The sequence below is a fragment of the Capricornis sumatraensis genome, chromosome 10 (genome assembly GCF_032405125.1).
Source record: "Capricornis sumatraensis isolate serow.1 chromosome 10, serow.2, whole genome shotgun sequence".
NCBI lineage: Eukaryota > Metazoa > Chordata > Mammalia > Artiodactyla > Bovidae > Capricornis > Capricornis sumatraensis.
Window position 1 is genome coordinate 56,055,057 of NC_091078.1, and position 16,741 is coordinate 56,071,797.

General features: G+C 38.5%; 1 protein-coding gene across 1 annotated transcript in view; it reads left to right on the forward strand.

Moving 5' to 3' along the window:
• Window positions 1-16,741, forward strand: part of LRRFIP2 (LRR binding FLII interacting protein 2) — a 108,688-nt gene that overhangs the window by 65,528 nt on the left and 26,419 nt on the right. The window contains exons 15-19 of the mRNA XM_068981625.1: window positions 642-731; window positions 7,132-7,176; window positions 8,537-8,653; window positions 11,574-11,645; window positions 16,194-16,364. Coding sequence (XP_068837726.1) covers window positions 642-731; window positions 7,132-7,176; window positions 8,537-8,653; window positions 11,574-11,645; window positions 16,194-16,364 — 495 coding nt within the window. The remainder of the gene's footprint in view (window positions 1-641; window positions 732-7,131; window positions 7,177-8,536; window positions 8,654-11,573; window positions 11,646-16,193; window positions 16,365-16,741) is intronic.

Genomic DNA, 16,741 nt, shown 5'->3' on the forward strand with positions numbered 1-16,741 from the left:
ATTGAGTGGAGTGTGTGTCCCTTCGGGATGGGGTGATCAGAGAAGGCGTCTCCAAGGGAGGTGACTTTTGAGCTGAGAGTTCTTAGGCCAGTGCCAACAGCTAAGGTGGGAAGAGACTGTTGTGTTTAGGGAACCAGAAAGAGGCCACTGTAGTTCCTTCATTGTTCTGTTGTACAGTTCCTGGTCCTGAGAAATATGAAAAAGAGGAAACTGGGTAAAAGGCACAATAAATACTCTGCAGGTGGTTCTGCATTCCGCATATATGTGCTTAGCAGAGTCAATAGCTATAATGCATTATACATTTGTGGAATATAGTGGAGGCTTTAGGTAAATGCTATCCTAGAATCCCTCGTTATGAGGGTGATGCTCCTCTTCAGGCAGTAGATGGTGATCTCTGTAGCACAGAACTCTGACTAAAATTAAGAAGAGTTTATTTTAGGGAGCTGTGAAGTCATTTTGGAGCCCTTTACATTTCTTTCTTACCTTCTTGAGTGGGTAATCACAGCACTTCCCTCATTTCATTTCTTGATACTTTATCACACAACAAAAAGAAAAAAGAAGGTTTCCCCTCATATGACAATGTTATCGTTTTGTTCTCTCTCTTCTTAATTTTAAAGCATCTCATTTTTTCTAACTGAAAGGTTTCTGCCGCTGATTATTTTAGTCGCTCCAATCGTAGGGGGAGCGTCGTCTCTGACGTGGATGATGTGAGCATCCCAGATCTGACCAGCGTGAGTGCAGCGCATGGGGACCCACTGTCTCAGGCTTGTGACTAACAGCTAATACAGTAGCTATTTTAAAATCAGAATTTAATTTATTTGAGTACACTAGCATTAAATAGTTTTTTGTTTTGTTTCAAAATGTATACATTGATATGTTCTTATTTTTTTAAACACTTTTTCCTATGGAAATTTTCCAGAAGCAGCCCGAACAGTTATTAGCCAATTTTGTTTCATCTATTTCTTCCTCTTTCCCTCCTTATTTTCCCCTGAATTATTTTAAAGCAAATCCCATACATCATGCCATTTCCCAATAAATCGTTCAGTATGCCTCTCTAGTTAAGAACTTTTTTCTTATTTATTGTTTCTTTTTTCTTATTTCTTATCAAACCTAAGAAAAGGATAAAAACTCCTTAAACCCTTCTAATTTCCCATATTTAGATATTCCTGATTGGTCTTAAAATTTTTCTTCTCTTTTCCTTTTGGTGAATCTATAAATTTTTAGGTGGACTTTGAAGGTTGAACAATAAAATACACTACTTAGTAAAATGTCACTAATTCACCGTAACTGGGAAGAATCCGAATAGATTTTGAGCATTTGGATTATGGCGTTGTGTTTGAAGAAGTGCCTGCCCGCTGCCTTCACATTCGTTATGTGTGCTGTCTACTGAGTCATGGCCAACTCTTTGCGACCCCATGGACTGTAGCCTGTTAGACTCCTCTGTCCATGGAATTCTCCAGCAAAAATGTTAGATTGGATTACCTTTCCTCCTCCAGGGGATCTTCCCAATCAGGGATCGAACTGTGTTTCCTGAATTCCCTGCATTGCCAGGCAGATTCTTTTACCACTGGGCCGCCTGGCAAGCCCTCACATTCATTGCGAACTGCATTTAGGAAAGAGTGTCCAGTAGAAATGCCTGGAGGCATTTACCTTAATGAAGGAACCCACAGCAGCAGATGTCTGCCTGCCTGGTATATAACAGCCTGATTTTCTGTCTGTGTAACACCTTCTCTCTGTTGCTGACATTAGTGTTGTTTTGTGTTGTTTTGCCCTTGAACCAATAACTGCTCTAGTTATCAACTCTTTCAAGCAGATGAGGCAGAGTTTCTTAACAAAAAATTAGACCCTTTTTTTAATGAAGAGATAGTTCTTTATATTTAGCACATCACAGATTGTATTTAAATAGCTACTTCTGAGTGACTGATCCTAGAAAACAGTTCTAAGTGTGGTCCTCAAGTATTCCAGATTGTTGGCTCTCAAAGCTGGCTGAGCAACAGCCCGTGTCTTGGCTTTCATCAGATCAAAGAATCTCTCTGCACCCAAGTTAGAAGACTGGCTCCCAGGTCTTTCCCCTGGAATATTGCCTATTTTATTAATTTGCTTATTAACCTGTTTTTTCATAGATATAATCAATTTATTATGGACCCCCTTTCTCTTGAAAACTTTGAATCCGTTTAGCACCTAATGTGATGTCTGAATTACTGGTTATGTCCTCCTTACGTTTATTCCTTCGCAGTTTATTTTAGTAACTATACAGAAGTGAAAAGATTGACTTTATTTTTAAAGTCTTCCACTGCTGCTTGTAATTAAATAAAACTCTTCTCCCAGTAATTATTTTTATTTATCCACACATTTTAATAAAAATTATACATATTAAAGGTATATAACTAATGATTTGGATTTGATACACATGTATATAAGCTCCTTGTTGTTAATTTAGTCACTAAGTTGTGTCCAGCTCTTTTGCAACCCCGTGGACTGTAGCCCGCCAGGCTCCTCTGTCCATGGGATTTCCCAGGCAAGAATACTGGAGTGGGTTGCCATTTCCTTCTCTGGGGGTCTTGCTGATCCAGGGACAAACCCTGCATCTCCTGCATTGGCAAGAGGATTCTTTACCACTGATCCACCAGGGAAGCCCCCATATAGGCTATGCCTATGTATACCAAGTCATGCTGTGCGCCTTATAACATAAGCACAGGATTCTCTAGAGCGTTAGTTGGTAAACTTGGCCAGCACTCTGTTTTATAGCCTATGAGCCGCAGTGATTTTTTTTTTTTCCTGAATGGTTGTCTAAGTACCTATGTAATATCCTTAATTTTGCCTCTTGGCACAGCCTAAAATGCATGTATATGTTGGTCCCTTCTCTGGAGCAAAAAAAAAAAAAAAAGTCTAATAATTTCCTCTAAAGGTTATACTGTAATTCAGCTCATTATAAACAAAAAGTGGACTTTATGTTGGTAAGCTCTCCACCCCGCACTCCCTCCCTCACACATATGCTTTTTAAAAGGATAAGCTGAAATCTGCATTTTTATGTGAAATATCTTGGGTTTTTTTTCTTTAAGTGATGAAGTACTCACTTTTATTCAGCAAGCAAATGTATTTTTTTCAGTCTGGGCATTTTTAGGACAGCATAATTTGGCATGAAGCGATGATCTATAAAGGAATTTTCTTATTAAATATGATCCTGTGACATTTTGAACAAATTCCTCATTAATGCCTATGGACTACATTTTATACTAAATACAATTTTAAAAAGATTTACTGAGGTGCTGGGAGAGGGACAGGAAGACCTAAGCCAGTTTAATATTGCTCAGAAAATGTGAGGAACAAAGGGCAAACCAGTAGTTACCACTGCTCCTGAAAAAAGCATCCTTGTAGCTGGAGGCTTGGATCTTCTGTTTTTTAGGGTTTTGTCCAAATAGAATTTTTAAATAACATTATCAAGTCAGTATATACATATAAATTAGAAGTTAACAAAGGATTAGACTCCAGTGACTGCTTTAAGCAAAGAAAAGTGAAAGTCCATGGAATTCTCCAGGCCAGAATACTGGAGTAGGTAGCCTTTCCCTTCTCCAGGGGATCTTCCCAACCCAGGGATCGAACCCAGGTCTCCCGCATTGCAGGCGGATTCTTTACCAGCTAAGCTACCAGGGAAGCATAAGCAAACTATACTATAAATACTTCACTGGATTATAATTTTATACCTTAAAAAAAAAAAGTTTGTTCAAATGCCTTAATACTCTTATCTCTTGATCACACATTATATTAGATTTATGATATGGGTGACAGAAGGGTTGCTGCTTGCTGAAAGTGGCTCTCCATATCAGATGTGCATAGCTCAGTTACATCAAATCTCCAGTGTCCTTTTAAAAAAGAAATATAATTTAGAACAAAGTGCATCTTTATTTCTAAACAATTCTTTCTATTTCTAAACAACCCTTTCAAATCACTGTATTAAAATGTATTCACAGTTAAAATTCTGTTTCCATTCAAAAAGATTCTGTTATGTTTTACCATTTTAGTAGGACAAAATTATCGGTCACAGTAGTCATATGCTGAGACAAGGCCAATGGGCCTCTTCATCTGAGAATAAGAAATACCTTTCTTTAAAACAGAGGGTTTCAAAGATTTGACAAGATATGTATTCTAAGAAATATTTTTAATGTGCTAATTTCCACAGATAATCATGGAGTTTAGACTTAAAGAGAAACAATCTGTGTTCTATGATGTTAAAAGCATTTTCAGATTTCCCAGACATAGATAAGGTAAAGGCATTTATCACCAAAATATAGAAAAGATGACAGTTGACACTTTGTTTACTGGTTGATAATTTGAAATTCTTGAAAGCAACAGTGAACTTTGCCATCATGTGCTCTTCTTTGCAGATTAACACGAATGTAAAATATTACAAGCCTGTTAGCTAGCTTTCCGTTTCCAAGTATCAAGGAAACCCTTTTCTTGATTGGAAAAATACATATTTAATTATTTAGGAATGTACTTGAAAGTTTTTGAGAGTAGTAAGCTGTCGTCAGTATTCATAAGCAAGTTCTGAGGTCTTTACTAATGATTTATTTTCAGTATTCTTTTCTTTCTCAGTTTAATTTGCTTGTTTTAGAAAATTCTGACCATATAATACTATACATAGAGCCTTTGTTTTCTGACTTTTCATATTACTACATATTCATTTTTTCCATGTTATTCATAAACAACAATTTTTGAAAAATCAGCTATACTCACCATGTTTTACATTAGATCCTCAGACTTTGTCTTACAGCTTAAAGTTTGTACCCTTTTACCAGCAGCGTTTCCTTCGTTTATACCTTAGCATATTAAATATGACTCCATTTTATTCCATTTAAGACCCTTTCCAGGATCTGGTGGAGTCTTTGGGTTGTCATTTTGAACACTAGCTTCTTGTTGCAGTGCAGCTAAGTAGACCTCCTGGGGCATTTAGAACACCAGGATTCAGCTAGCTTTTGTCTAAATGGAAGGCTGCGCATAACGTGGCATGAGGAGAAGTTGGGAGTCTCTGGCCAGGTCCCTGCAGCCAAAATTAACTGGGCTGCGGTGGGGCTGCTCTCAGCGCTTTCGCTGCCTCCGCAGTCCTGAAGTTTGGCGCGTGACCAGCCTGGGTTGCGGCAGTTCTGTCAGAGGATAGTGACAGCAGGAGACTCAACCCTGTGGTCGACTAGGTCACGGATGCCCCCTCTGAATTGTAAGATTTCTCTCAGGTGTCTGCCTGTGAAAAAATGGATGGGTTGGGGGTCATTTGTTTGAGAGCGAATTAAGGGATAGAATTTCAGATGGACCTGGAAGATTGTTTCTGAATGCTGCCTGTTTATCTCTTTAACTCATTAGGAGAAGAGAGTTGGAAGGTACTCTAAGGAGAATGAGGCCGTCTATTTAGATGTAGTATTTCTTTTGTTCTGAGGAGTAACACGTTAAATATTAAGCAATAAATTTTTACTAGTATAGACATGAGGAAGGTAATTCCTTCTTATGGCAGTATTTGCCAACATGAAAAACTATTGTTATTGCTTGTTTGTTTTAAGACCTTTCATATGTGGTTTTAAGAAGTCAAAATGAAGTCATGTCCATTCTTTTTTAAGGGTATTGTAGTAAGAAGCAGCAAAAATAATTCAAAGGCTAAGACAGGATTTATGTTCTGATTTAGTACTTACAGAAAAAGGTGTTTACTGAGACAGGAAATGAACATGATAAATGTAATTTTTTAAAAAAGAAAACTTTCAAGTATGAGGAAGTTAGAGTGAAGTGATCTGAACTGAGCCAGAAATAATGATGTTTTGTGTTTTAATAATTAACTGAGGGCAGTTTTCAAATCTCTTCTCTAGATTGGGCTGGAAGGATTATTGGTCTAGAAGTTGGGGGTCTGGGTATATTTTCACTTAGTTAACTTTCTCTGTGATTTTTTTTCTCCCTAGTGGTAATCGGGACAGTCTATACAAGTAAATAATAGGGAAAAATTGACAAAACCGAGATCTGGATCCAGCTCTGGCATTTAGTTGTTCATCCTTCAGCAAGATCTAAAATATCTCTTTGCTCAGCTATAAAGTCAGAGTTTTTAGGCGAGACCTTTAAGGTACTTCTCTTCTTGAAACACTAACTGAAATGACCCTAAGGCCTGTCTGTGAGAGAGAGGATGACTAGTTATGCTATCTCCAGACAGTAGGGTACTACTCAGCTGTTAAATGAGGTCAGTCTGTAGGTGCAGAAGAAGTGTAGTTCATTTATTCATTCCTCTGACAAGTTTTTAGTCCTTCTGTATGCCAGGTGCTATTCTTGGTATTAGGAATACAGAAAAGAACGTACAGACATGAAGTTTACATCAGAGAGATCAGATATAGTAGATTAATAAGTATCATGGGGTCAGGGAGTGAGAAATACCATGAAGAAAAATACTTTCTCTAATCTCTGAAACATGGTGAGGGAAAAGAGAACATATGGGATGTATTTGGGACACCACTGTTAGAATTTTGTAAAGCCTTGGGAGTAGATTGCCCTTGAGGGTAGCACATGCCCTTTGTGCTGTTTGATTTTTTTCTTTTTTTAGATACTTGTGCATGTTTGTTAAAAAGCAAACACAAAAAGCATACAAGCAAATCCTCAGACTGTGGAGAAATTTTTTTGAGGATACATTTAACATGCTGTAGTCCAGTCTGAACTGTTTTGGCTGAGTGTGCTAGCCTTATCTATGTGTCTTGTGTACTAATAATGTAATAAAGTTTTTTGGCTTTTGCTTTTATCAGACTTTTTCTTCTGACATGTATGAGTATTTGTGTGTGTGTGTGACTTTTGCAATGCTAGAGTTTACATTTATGTGTAGTTTTCTTTAATTGTTTCAAATACCATGAAAAGAAAAATCTATGCAAAAGTTCTAACCTTTTTCATAAGGATAGCTTGCTTACTCTGTCTTCCTTGAATAAGAATTGAAGTTAACATCTTGTCTTCTGTGTCCCAACTTTTATTTCAGTTTTAGTATGTTTACTTTTAAGGATCCAAGTATCAGTTGAACTTGGAGAACCCAAATGGTGTCACTTCTTTTTTTCTTCCGCCTTAAAAAAATCGAAAGGCTCAACATCTTTTCTGATTTTTATCTCTGTTCTTTTCTAGTTGGATGAAAAATCTGATAAACAGTATGCTGAAAATTACACAAGGGTGAGTATGTAAATTCCTAAGGAAATTAAGTTGTTGAGGTCACCAGCTTACTACTATTCTTGATTTTACAACAGTTTAACTCATGGAGTTACTCTTCCTTTCTTCATCTACTTCCTGTCCTTGACCCCCAGATTCCTCTGCAGTTGAATCATGTGAAGCCCTGGGAAAAGAGGAGACACTGCATTTTATTTCCTTGCATGTCACCTCTTAAACTTGTGGCTGCTCTTTTGATTTTCAGTCCTCTAGAATTTCACCCTGAGAAGAAACCATTACACACTGGAAATGGGGAAGTGTCTTTAGGAATAGTGGTGACAGACTCTGAAGGTTTTCTTTCTTTTTTCCTGAATAGAGAAATTATTTCTTTGAAGTGAAATAATTCCTTTTAAGGAGTTGCTTTGTGTTTAAAAAAAAAAAAAAGTCTCTAACTTTCTTCTAGAAACATTTTTAGAAAGTCATCCTAGGAAATTATCTGGATTAATTTTTCACTATGCTCCGAATGATATGCCAGTTCTGTCCAGTAGAAATGTAGTGCAAGCCACAAATGTAAGCCACATGTGAATTTTCTAGCAGCCACACTAAAATAGTAAAAGGAAACAGATACAGTTAATTCAAATGATATATTTTATTTAACCCCAGTGTCCAAAATATTTTAAGCATAATCAACATGAAAACTTATCAGTGAGATATTTTACGTTCTTTTTTCCACATCAAGAGTTCAAAACCCGGTGTGTATTTCACACCTGAGAAAGAATTCTCAGTTTGGACCAGTCACATTCCAAGTGCTCAGTCACCGCATGTGGCTAGTTGTCTGCTGAATTGTCTGCCCAAATCTCTGCCGTTTATTAATTCAGGAGCATCATCCACAGCTGAGGGGAAAATGCTGCTGCTCTCAGCTGCAGACAGTGTCTCCAGCTTTTATCAACAAAGTGTTGGGAAAAGAAAAGTTTCTGAAGAAGCAGCTTCAGGAACCTAATAATTAGCATACCAACAGAGCATTCTGAAACTGTTCAAAATCCAGCTGATGTCCTCACCCCAGCGCTGTTTACAGTACAGTAAAGATAAACTTAGAAAACAGACAACTCTTCACATGAACTATTTCCTTCTTAGTGATTATGAATCCTAGATTCCAAAAGAGTGAGCAAACGCAGTTGTGCTGAGTAGGTCTGGTCGCATCTCTGGGTAACCCCTGTCCCCTTCTCCCCACCAAGGCCAGTCTAAATTGCTTGTGGACTACATTCGGTGACTTCTTATCCACACTGTGTTAGAGCTCTTCCTATCACCCTGCCCCACTTTTAGTTTCCACAGCAAATTTATTTTTAAAGAACTAAGACTTAAAAGTGTCATCTATCTTTTTCTCTAGCCTTCATCTCGAAATTCCGCCTCAGCGACGACCCCTCTAAGTGGAAACTCATCCAGGCGAGGAAGCGGGGATACCAGCAGCTTAATAGACCCAGACACCTCATTAAGTGAATTGCGGGTAAAACACCATTTTGGTTTGCTTTTTATAAATATTTTTTATTTTTGGCTTCTTTGTAGTATACTAGAACCATTTAACATTTAATGTGACTTAGTAGGAAGGAAAGAAGTATGAGTTCTTTTAAAAAAAAATTGTTAATACAGTTCAAGAATGTGACTAGGGTCTGAAAGGAAGGAGATTAGTTAATTCTTTTCTGTTCTCTTTCCTGAACATTTGATGGTATTTGGAATGAGCTCTTCTAGTTTACAAATGCCAGAAAAACTTTCTAATGTATATAAAAGTCATCCTTTCAAATAATTGGCCACATTTTAGATGGAAAATATGTGGATGTACAGGGAACCAGACTTTGGGGATTATTAGTCTTTTGAGCCCTTGAATACAGTTATCTCTCAGAGTTTCGTGATAAGACAAGTATGATAATATTTGGAATGACAGAAATACCTGAGTAATGAAAGCTCATTTAACCCGTTAGTTGAGCCTCCAGTCTCATTAATAACCCTTTCAAGATGTCTATGAATGTCTATTTGCTGAGCATGCTGTTTGTGAGGAATGGGGCAAGGGTAGTAATAAAAACTGCATTTATTCATTCATTCAGTGTTTATCGAGCCCCATAGGTTCAGGCAGTAAAACATACTTTGGAAACCTGAGGAATTCACTGTTTCACATGGAAGACAAGTGGATATAAACCAGTAAACCCAGGTGGTGTGGTGGCTATCATAGTAGCAAGAGTAAGGCTGTGAAGGGAATTCAGAGAAGCATCGTCTAAACTGGAAGAGATACTGAAAGGCTTTTGAGGAGACAAGGAGTTAAGGAACAGTAAAGAATAACCAGGCAAAGAAGCCGAAGTGTGAAGGTGTTCTCTGATAAATTCGGAGAACCGGAAGGTTACCTGGGTGGCAGAGTTGCCAGAGGATAGGATGGAAAGTGAGGATTCGTAATGGGTGAGAGAGGAGGCTAGAGAGGTAATGATGGGCCACACCCCAGAACACTGTGTGGCCGACTGGAAGGAATTCAGGTTCACCCTGACCACAGTGGGATATGAAGCAGGGAAGCGGTGCTTTCTGATTTGCATTCCTAAAGGTTGACCACAGGCTGGAAGAAACCTTGGAGGCAAGAACTGTTCCTCTGTGGTTGAACAGTGGGGAGGAGATGAGCAAGTCAAAACTGTAATGGGAGGAAATGCAGGCAGCTTCCTCTGAAGAGTGTTGGAGGCTGGAAGTTGATTGGTCAATAGACAGTGTTAAGAGAGGGTTTTTGCTTTCTTTTAAAGGCAGCCTTAGTTATTATTTTCATTGGTTGGATTGAGCCAGTAGAGAGAGACTGAAGTTAAGAAACGAGAGGAATAACAGAAAGTGCCTGAGTGGGTGAGAGGAATGTCCAGATAAGATTGGGGGGAGTTGGGCGCCCCTTCCCCCGACACAGTAGAGGAGGAGGGAGGGACTGTTAGTGACCGAATCAGATTGGAGTTGGGTCAGGAGCAGGAGTCTGGTGTGTGATACGGGCAGCTTGTACAGCGGGCTGAGGATTAGCAGAGGCTCGGGAGGATTGCTGCAGCGGCAGTGGCTGTGCAGGAGGCGGCCCAGGTCATGCTGGCTCCGACTCTGAAGGGGCCAGTGTTGTTGAGCTCTTAGTACCAGGCAGAAGCATTGGGGGGTGCAAAGTAAATAAGCTCAGTTCTTGCCTTTAAGTGCTGTTTTCTAGTCCAGCAAAAGACAGGAGGATGGGGCCTTCCAGCTTCGGACTCAGCTTATGCTCGCCATTTACAGCCTCTTGGAAGGAAATGAGCTTGTATGTCCCAGTATCTGGCTCCTCGTAGGCACTCTCTGTGGCTCAGACAATAAGGAATCCGCCTGCAGTGCAGGAGACCCGGGTTCGATCCCTGGGTTGGGAAGTTCCCCTGGAGAAGGAAATGGCAACCCACTCCAGTATTCTTGCCTGGGAAATCCCCATGGACAGAGGAGCTGGGCGGGCTACAGTCCATGGAGTCACAAAGAGTCAGACCCAACTGAGCGACTAAGCACAGCGCAGCATAAGCACTTGATAAATGTCTGTTGAGGGAACCAGGAAGTAAAGACAAGCCCACTGGGGAGGGAGTGAAGAGGCAGGGGAAATGTTGATATAATGTAACTCTGTGCAGTGGGCCATTGTTCCTGCCTGTAGTTGTAGAGTTACGTTCAAGGGCCTGTAGCTGTTATTTCCAACCTGAATCAACCATCCAGAATAGATCATATGTAGCAAGGTTGGGTACAAGGGAGACAATATTTTCCATTTAAAATTTGACCTGCTTTACTTTTTTTATAAGGATTATGGTAACTTTTGGAGTAAAGACTTTTCTCATCATTTAAATGATGTCCTCAGGATAGATTGTCTCATTTGACATTGTATTTAAAAAGGTTTGTGTTTAATTTCCCTCCCTTTACTTCTCTTTCTCCCAAATGAATTGTGGGCAGTAACCAAGTCATTGGAAGACACCTTTGTTCATACCTAGTTTTACATTTTTTTAAATATTTCTGCATAACTCAGTAAAATTTTCAGCTTCTAATTAATTTGCTACATATTTTACTAGTTCTCGGTGAAGTGTTATACCAAAATTATTTAAATGCTTTATACAAATTTCAAAATTGTGTTTTAAAAACTGTTACAAGCTATAGCTTTTGTCCATACACAGTCCTGCCCCCGTTTACTAATATTGCTTCAACAGGAGTCAATGCCAAGAAAATGTTTACTCTGTTGAATTGGTTACTCTAGGGCCTTCCCCAGCCCCACCGTCACCTGCGATGTTTGGAGTGGCAGTCACGTTTGTGAACTGTGACTTCTCTTCTTTTGGTCTGGTCTATTCAGAAGTAATTCACATTTTCATGAATCCTTTGAGACTTTGCGCGTGTGGTTTTATGCAATGGTTCATTCCTATGTCCTGCAGGATATCTATGACCTTAAGGACCAGATTCAGGATGTAGAAGGGAGATACATGCAGGGGCTTAAAGAACTAAAGGTATCAGGGCCCTCTCTGCTGCCCAAGCATGCTGTCTGTGCGCAGAAGTGTCAGTAACGGTGGTTTCACGGGTTCTCTTAACCCCACTGCACATGGCTTTACTAACAGTGTTTGTCTTTCAAGCATGTGCTTAACCTGCAGTGAAAGGCGAACTTCCAGTCTCTGCTGATATTTACATGTGTGGTGTAGTTTGTGGAATATTCAGCAAAAGATAGCTGGACTCAGTTTTTAAACCTTGTAGAATACTTACATATCCCTTGTATCTTAGCCTTACAAAATTGAGTTAGGCAAAAACCTAAGAAATGTTCTAAGAATATTTTTTTATTGAGAATTAAACCTTAAAATTCTTCCAAGTTAAATAAAAGAGCATTGCCTATTTCTGTCACCAAATTCAGTCAGTGTTAGAAACAGGAGGAAGAAACATCTGAGAGAGAGAGAGAGCATTACCATAAATAACCCCTGTGGTGGAAGGACCCTGAAGCATGAGGACTGTGTTTTGGTGTTGTTTTTACATATAGGTCAAAAAGGGTTACACACATTCAGTGCCTTAAAGAATTTGGAGGTAAATTTAAATAGGAATCTTCCCTGGTAGCTCAGACGGTTAAGGATCTCCCTGCAATGAGGAAACCCAGGTTCAATCCCTGGGTTGGGAAGATCCCCGGGAGAAGGGAACGGCTACCCACTCCAGTCTTCTTGCCTGGAGAATTCCACGGGCTCTGGCTATATCCCATGGGGTCACAAAGAGACACGACTGAGCAACTAACACGTTCACTTTTTAAATGGTAGCAAGAATGGCTACCAGTTTTCCATAGAAGTGTAGGTGTGTGGCAGACCTTTTAGTTATAAATGGCACTTGATTATCATGCTCTTCCCTGTGTTTTCTTAAGAAGTCCAGGTCTGATATTATGAATTACTGTAAGTTTCTCTGAACACAGGTAGTTCCCTATTAAACATAGAAATAGACACCAGACCTCTAAAAATGTGTAAACAAGGTGTTCAGAAAGGTGACTTGGGCAGTGCCCCAGGAGCACAGTGTGAACCTAATAGGCAAAGCTCAGCTGCCCTAGCATGACTGGACTTGGGCCAACTAACAGCCAAAACCTTCATGCAGGTGATTGTGGCCCAGAGGGCACACAGTTAAGACTCAGGACCAGAAAGGGTGGGAAGGCCTGTGGAGAGCATTCCTGGGACGCCTGGACACCACTGACAGCCACGTATGGGCATTGGCGAACATCAGGAGAATCCCAGTTAGTGTGCCTATGTGCTCCCTTAGCCTTTTTGCTCTCATCTTCAAGTTTTGGAGCTATGAATTGGAAGTATCTTAGATCAAGGGAACAAATCCAGGACTTTTCAATCAGTACATTCATTTTAAAGTATTGAATGTAATATAATGTATCAGGAAAGCAAATGATTCAGAGGAATTCTTACTTGTTTTTCATTTTATTTTGAACATTTTCCTCTTTTTGACCTACCATTATTGCATTGAAGGATACAGAAAACAGATTCACCTTATTTGAAACTCTGAATAGATAAGACCCCTTTTCTTAATTCATAGTTAGTATATAATTGAACTTGACTTCAGATTGTGTTTATCCTTGAAATGAGTCTTTTAAACAGAAGAAAAAAAATCATTTACGAAATCATCCAGTTGGTGGTCAAAGCACAGTGGTTGTCAATGTACTTATATCCTATTAAAAAAGAATGCTAGGTCATTGCTTATGACATTATTCTCAAGTATGTCTGCCTGTGAGGGGTGTTTTCCCACTCCAGCTTCCATCCATCGTCACCTGGATCTCAATAATAGCACAGATTGCTGGACTCCCAGATTTTCTCATTCAAAAAGTCTAGGATGGGGTTATTGAAAATTTGCATTTTTAGCCAGATCCTAGATACTGTTGTTGCTTCTAGTCTAGAACCTACACTGAAAATCAGTTCCCTAAGATACATTTAAGTAAACTAATTCCTTATGGGTATCACTGGTGTGAAATAGATTAAAATCATTAAAACTACCTTGACACTTAAACTAGTCCTCTGTGGTCTGTTGTTTAAAGAAAAGTAACTTCCATTCATTTTATATGTTGTATCCTTGCAGCTGCTGCTTAAACTGCCTCAGATTCTGGTGTTCATGCAGTCACACCCCATTTTGTATGGGACTGAGTTGTGAGGATTTTTCTCTTTTTTTTCTTTTTTGCTATTTGTCTCTAAGATGGATCAGAATCATTCTAAATTCTGCACTGTATGGGGTTGGCCTAAAAGTTTGTTCATTTTTTCTGGAAAAAAACCCCAAAACATTAATATACTCCTGATTTGCAAACAGTTAAGTGTATGTGTTTGTGTGTTTGTGTATCTTTATTAAGATAAAATTCACATGCCATAAAATTTACCTAAAGTGTACAGTGTATTGTTTTTTTTTTCAGCATAGTCACAGAGTTGCACAGACATCACCAGTTTTACAGTATCTTCATTACCCCAGAAAGAAACCCCATACTAATCAGCAGTTCTCCATTCCTTCACTCCCAGACCACTAGTCAGTGTTGTCTTTTGTGATTGACTTTTTACTTAATGTTTTCATCCATGTCATAAGATTCATCCATGTCATAACATGCGTCTGTGTGTGTGTGTATGTATGTGTGTATACATGTAAAAATTGCTGGGTAACATTCCAGTGTATAGATTTACTACATTTTGTTTATCCATTTATGAGTTGATAGGCATTTGAATTGTTTATAGTTTGGGTCTATTATGAATAATGCTGCTGTAAACATTTGTGTCCAGTTTTTTTGTAAAGATATATCTTTTCATTTCTCTTGGGCAGATTACCTAGAAATAGAAGTGTTGGGTCATATGGCAACTCTGTGTTTAACATTTTGACTTGCTCCCAGACTCTGCCCGAAGCAGCTGCACTATTTTACATTCTCACTAGCAGTGTATGAGGATTCTGGTTTTTCCATTTCCTCACCAATCCTTGTTATCTCTCTTTTTGATTATGTTAATAGCCATCCTATTAAGTCTGGAGTAGTATCTCATTATGGTTTTGGTTTTATTTCTTTAATCACTAATGATATTAAGAATATTTTTATATTCTTACCATTTTATACTCTCTTTGGAGGAATATCTGTTCAAATCCTTTCCCATTTCAAAATTGAATTGTCTGTCTTTTAATTCTTGATTTCTAAGTGTTCTTTATATATTCTAGATACAGGTACCTTATCAGATATAAGATTTGCAAATGTTTTCTCACATTTTTTGCATGGTCTTTTTTATTTTCTTGATGATATAGTTTGTAGCATAAAAGTTTTTAATTTTGATGAAGTCTGCTTTTTTCTTTTGATTTCATATCTGAGAAACCACTGCCTACTCCAAAGTCATAAAGATTTACTTCTGTGTTTTGGGGGAAGAATTTTATAATTTTGGCTTTTAATTTAGGACTGTGATCCATTTTGAGTTAATTTTGGGGCATGGTGTGAGGTAGGAGTCCACCTTTATTTGCTTGCATGTGGATCTCAGTTGCCCCAACATAATTTATGAAAAAAACTATTTTTCCCACTGAGTTGTCTGGGCACCCTTGTCAAATATCAGTTAATCATAAATGTGTAAAGGTTTCTGGACTCTCAGAACCCTCAGTTCAAATATCATTGCTCTTTTATTTGTTAACATTTGCATCAGCATCTTAAAATACAGAAGTGATGACTTTTTCTATGTGAAATGTTTTTTCTTTTTAGCTTTAAAAATGTTGCTAGGTAATAGTAATCTACCAAAATAGAAGCAGCTATTTAAAAACAGACTGTAAGCTATTTTAGGCAGAAAACTTTGAAGTATATAAAAATTTAGACATTTAGTGGTAGCACTTTTTTGGGAGCGGGGAGGGGGGCTCACAGCCGGGCTTGTGTTATCTGAGTTCCCCATCCAGGGATTGAACCCAGGCCCTGCAGTGAAAGCATAGAGTCCTAACCACTCCGGGACCACCAGGGAATTCCCCTGGTAGCTCTTTTTTAAAAAAATAATTGTTTTTGTGTCGCTTATTTTAAATGGCTAATATTTGAATAATTTCCAGAGGAAATGTGAATACATTTATTAATATTATGCAGAACAGGAAAGTACTGAAAACACAGATCCAAGAAATGGTGAAATTCGAAGGAGTATGAAATTTGCTTATATAAAAAGAGGCTATATTCCCTGTCATTGCATTCAGCGTACCAGATAGCTTGTTGTTGAAAACTACAGGAGTAACGTTTCTGAAAACATTGATGAATCTTCGCTTTGTGACTTTTGCACTGTGACTCTCACATGTTGTCTGCATGCCTTTTCGTCTTTCAGAGGCTACAGTGCCGCTTGGTTTTGTTTCCTTGGGTAGCAGGGAGCCCATGAAGTGCTTATAATGGCGTTCTCGGCTTATTGTCATCCTCCTGTTTCATGTGCATGCTACTAAACAGAGAGCTTCCAAGACTGCTTGTATTTTGCAAAAATGCATCTTCACGTGTTTGTGCCGGGGCTATAGGTGATGACTGTGTTTGAGATGGTAGACTGATGACTCTGACTTTCATTTAGGAGTCTTTGTCTGAAGTGGAAGAAAAATACAAGAAAGCCATGGTTTCCAATGCACAGTTAGACAATGAGAAGAACAATTTGATATACCAAGTAGATACCCTCAAGGATGTTATTGAAGAGCAGGAGGAACAGATGGCGGAATTTTATAGAGAAAATGAAGAAAAGTCAAAGGTAATTTGCTCATTTTACATCATGCCTTTCTCTGGGGTCAGAAAATTAAAACCTGCTATTTAAAAATTACTGTTTTCTTCTGTAAAATGGGGCCAGTAATACCTACATCATAGTTCTGTGGTGAGGGGTTAATGACTATTACTGACTGTAAAGTGTTTATTTGGCACATAGTATGTGTTCAGTGAATGGTTGTTATTATCGATGAAGAGTAAAGGAGAATTAAAAAAAATTTTTAAGAACTGGGTTTGATAGAAGAGGCCAAGGTCCCAGGGAGTGGTATTTCCCTCAAAACCGGTTGGTACAAGGAAATCAACAGAACATAAGACTGCCATTCCTGGAATATTTTCCTTTTTTAATTTTTATAAGACTTAATTTAT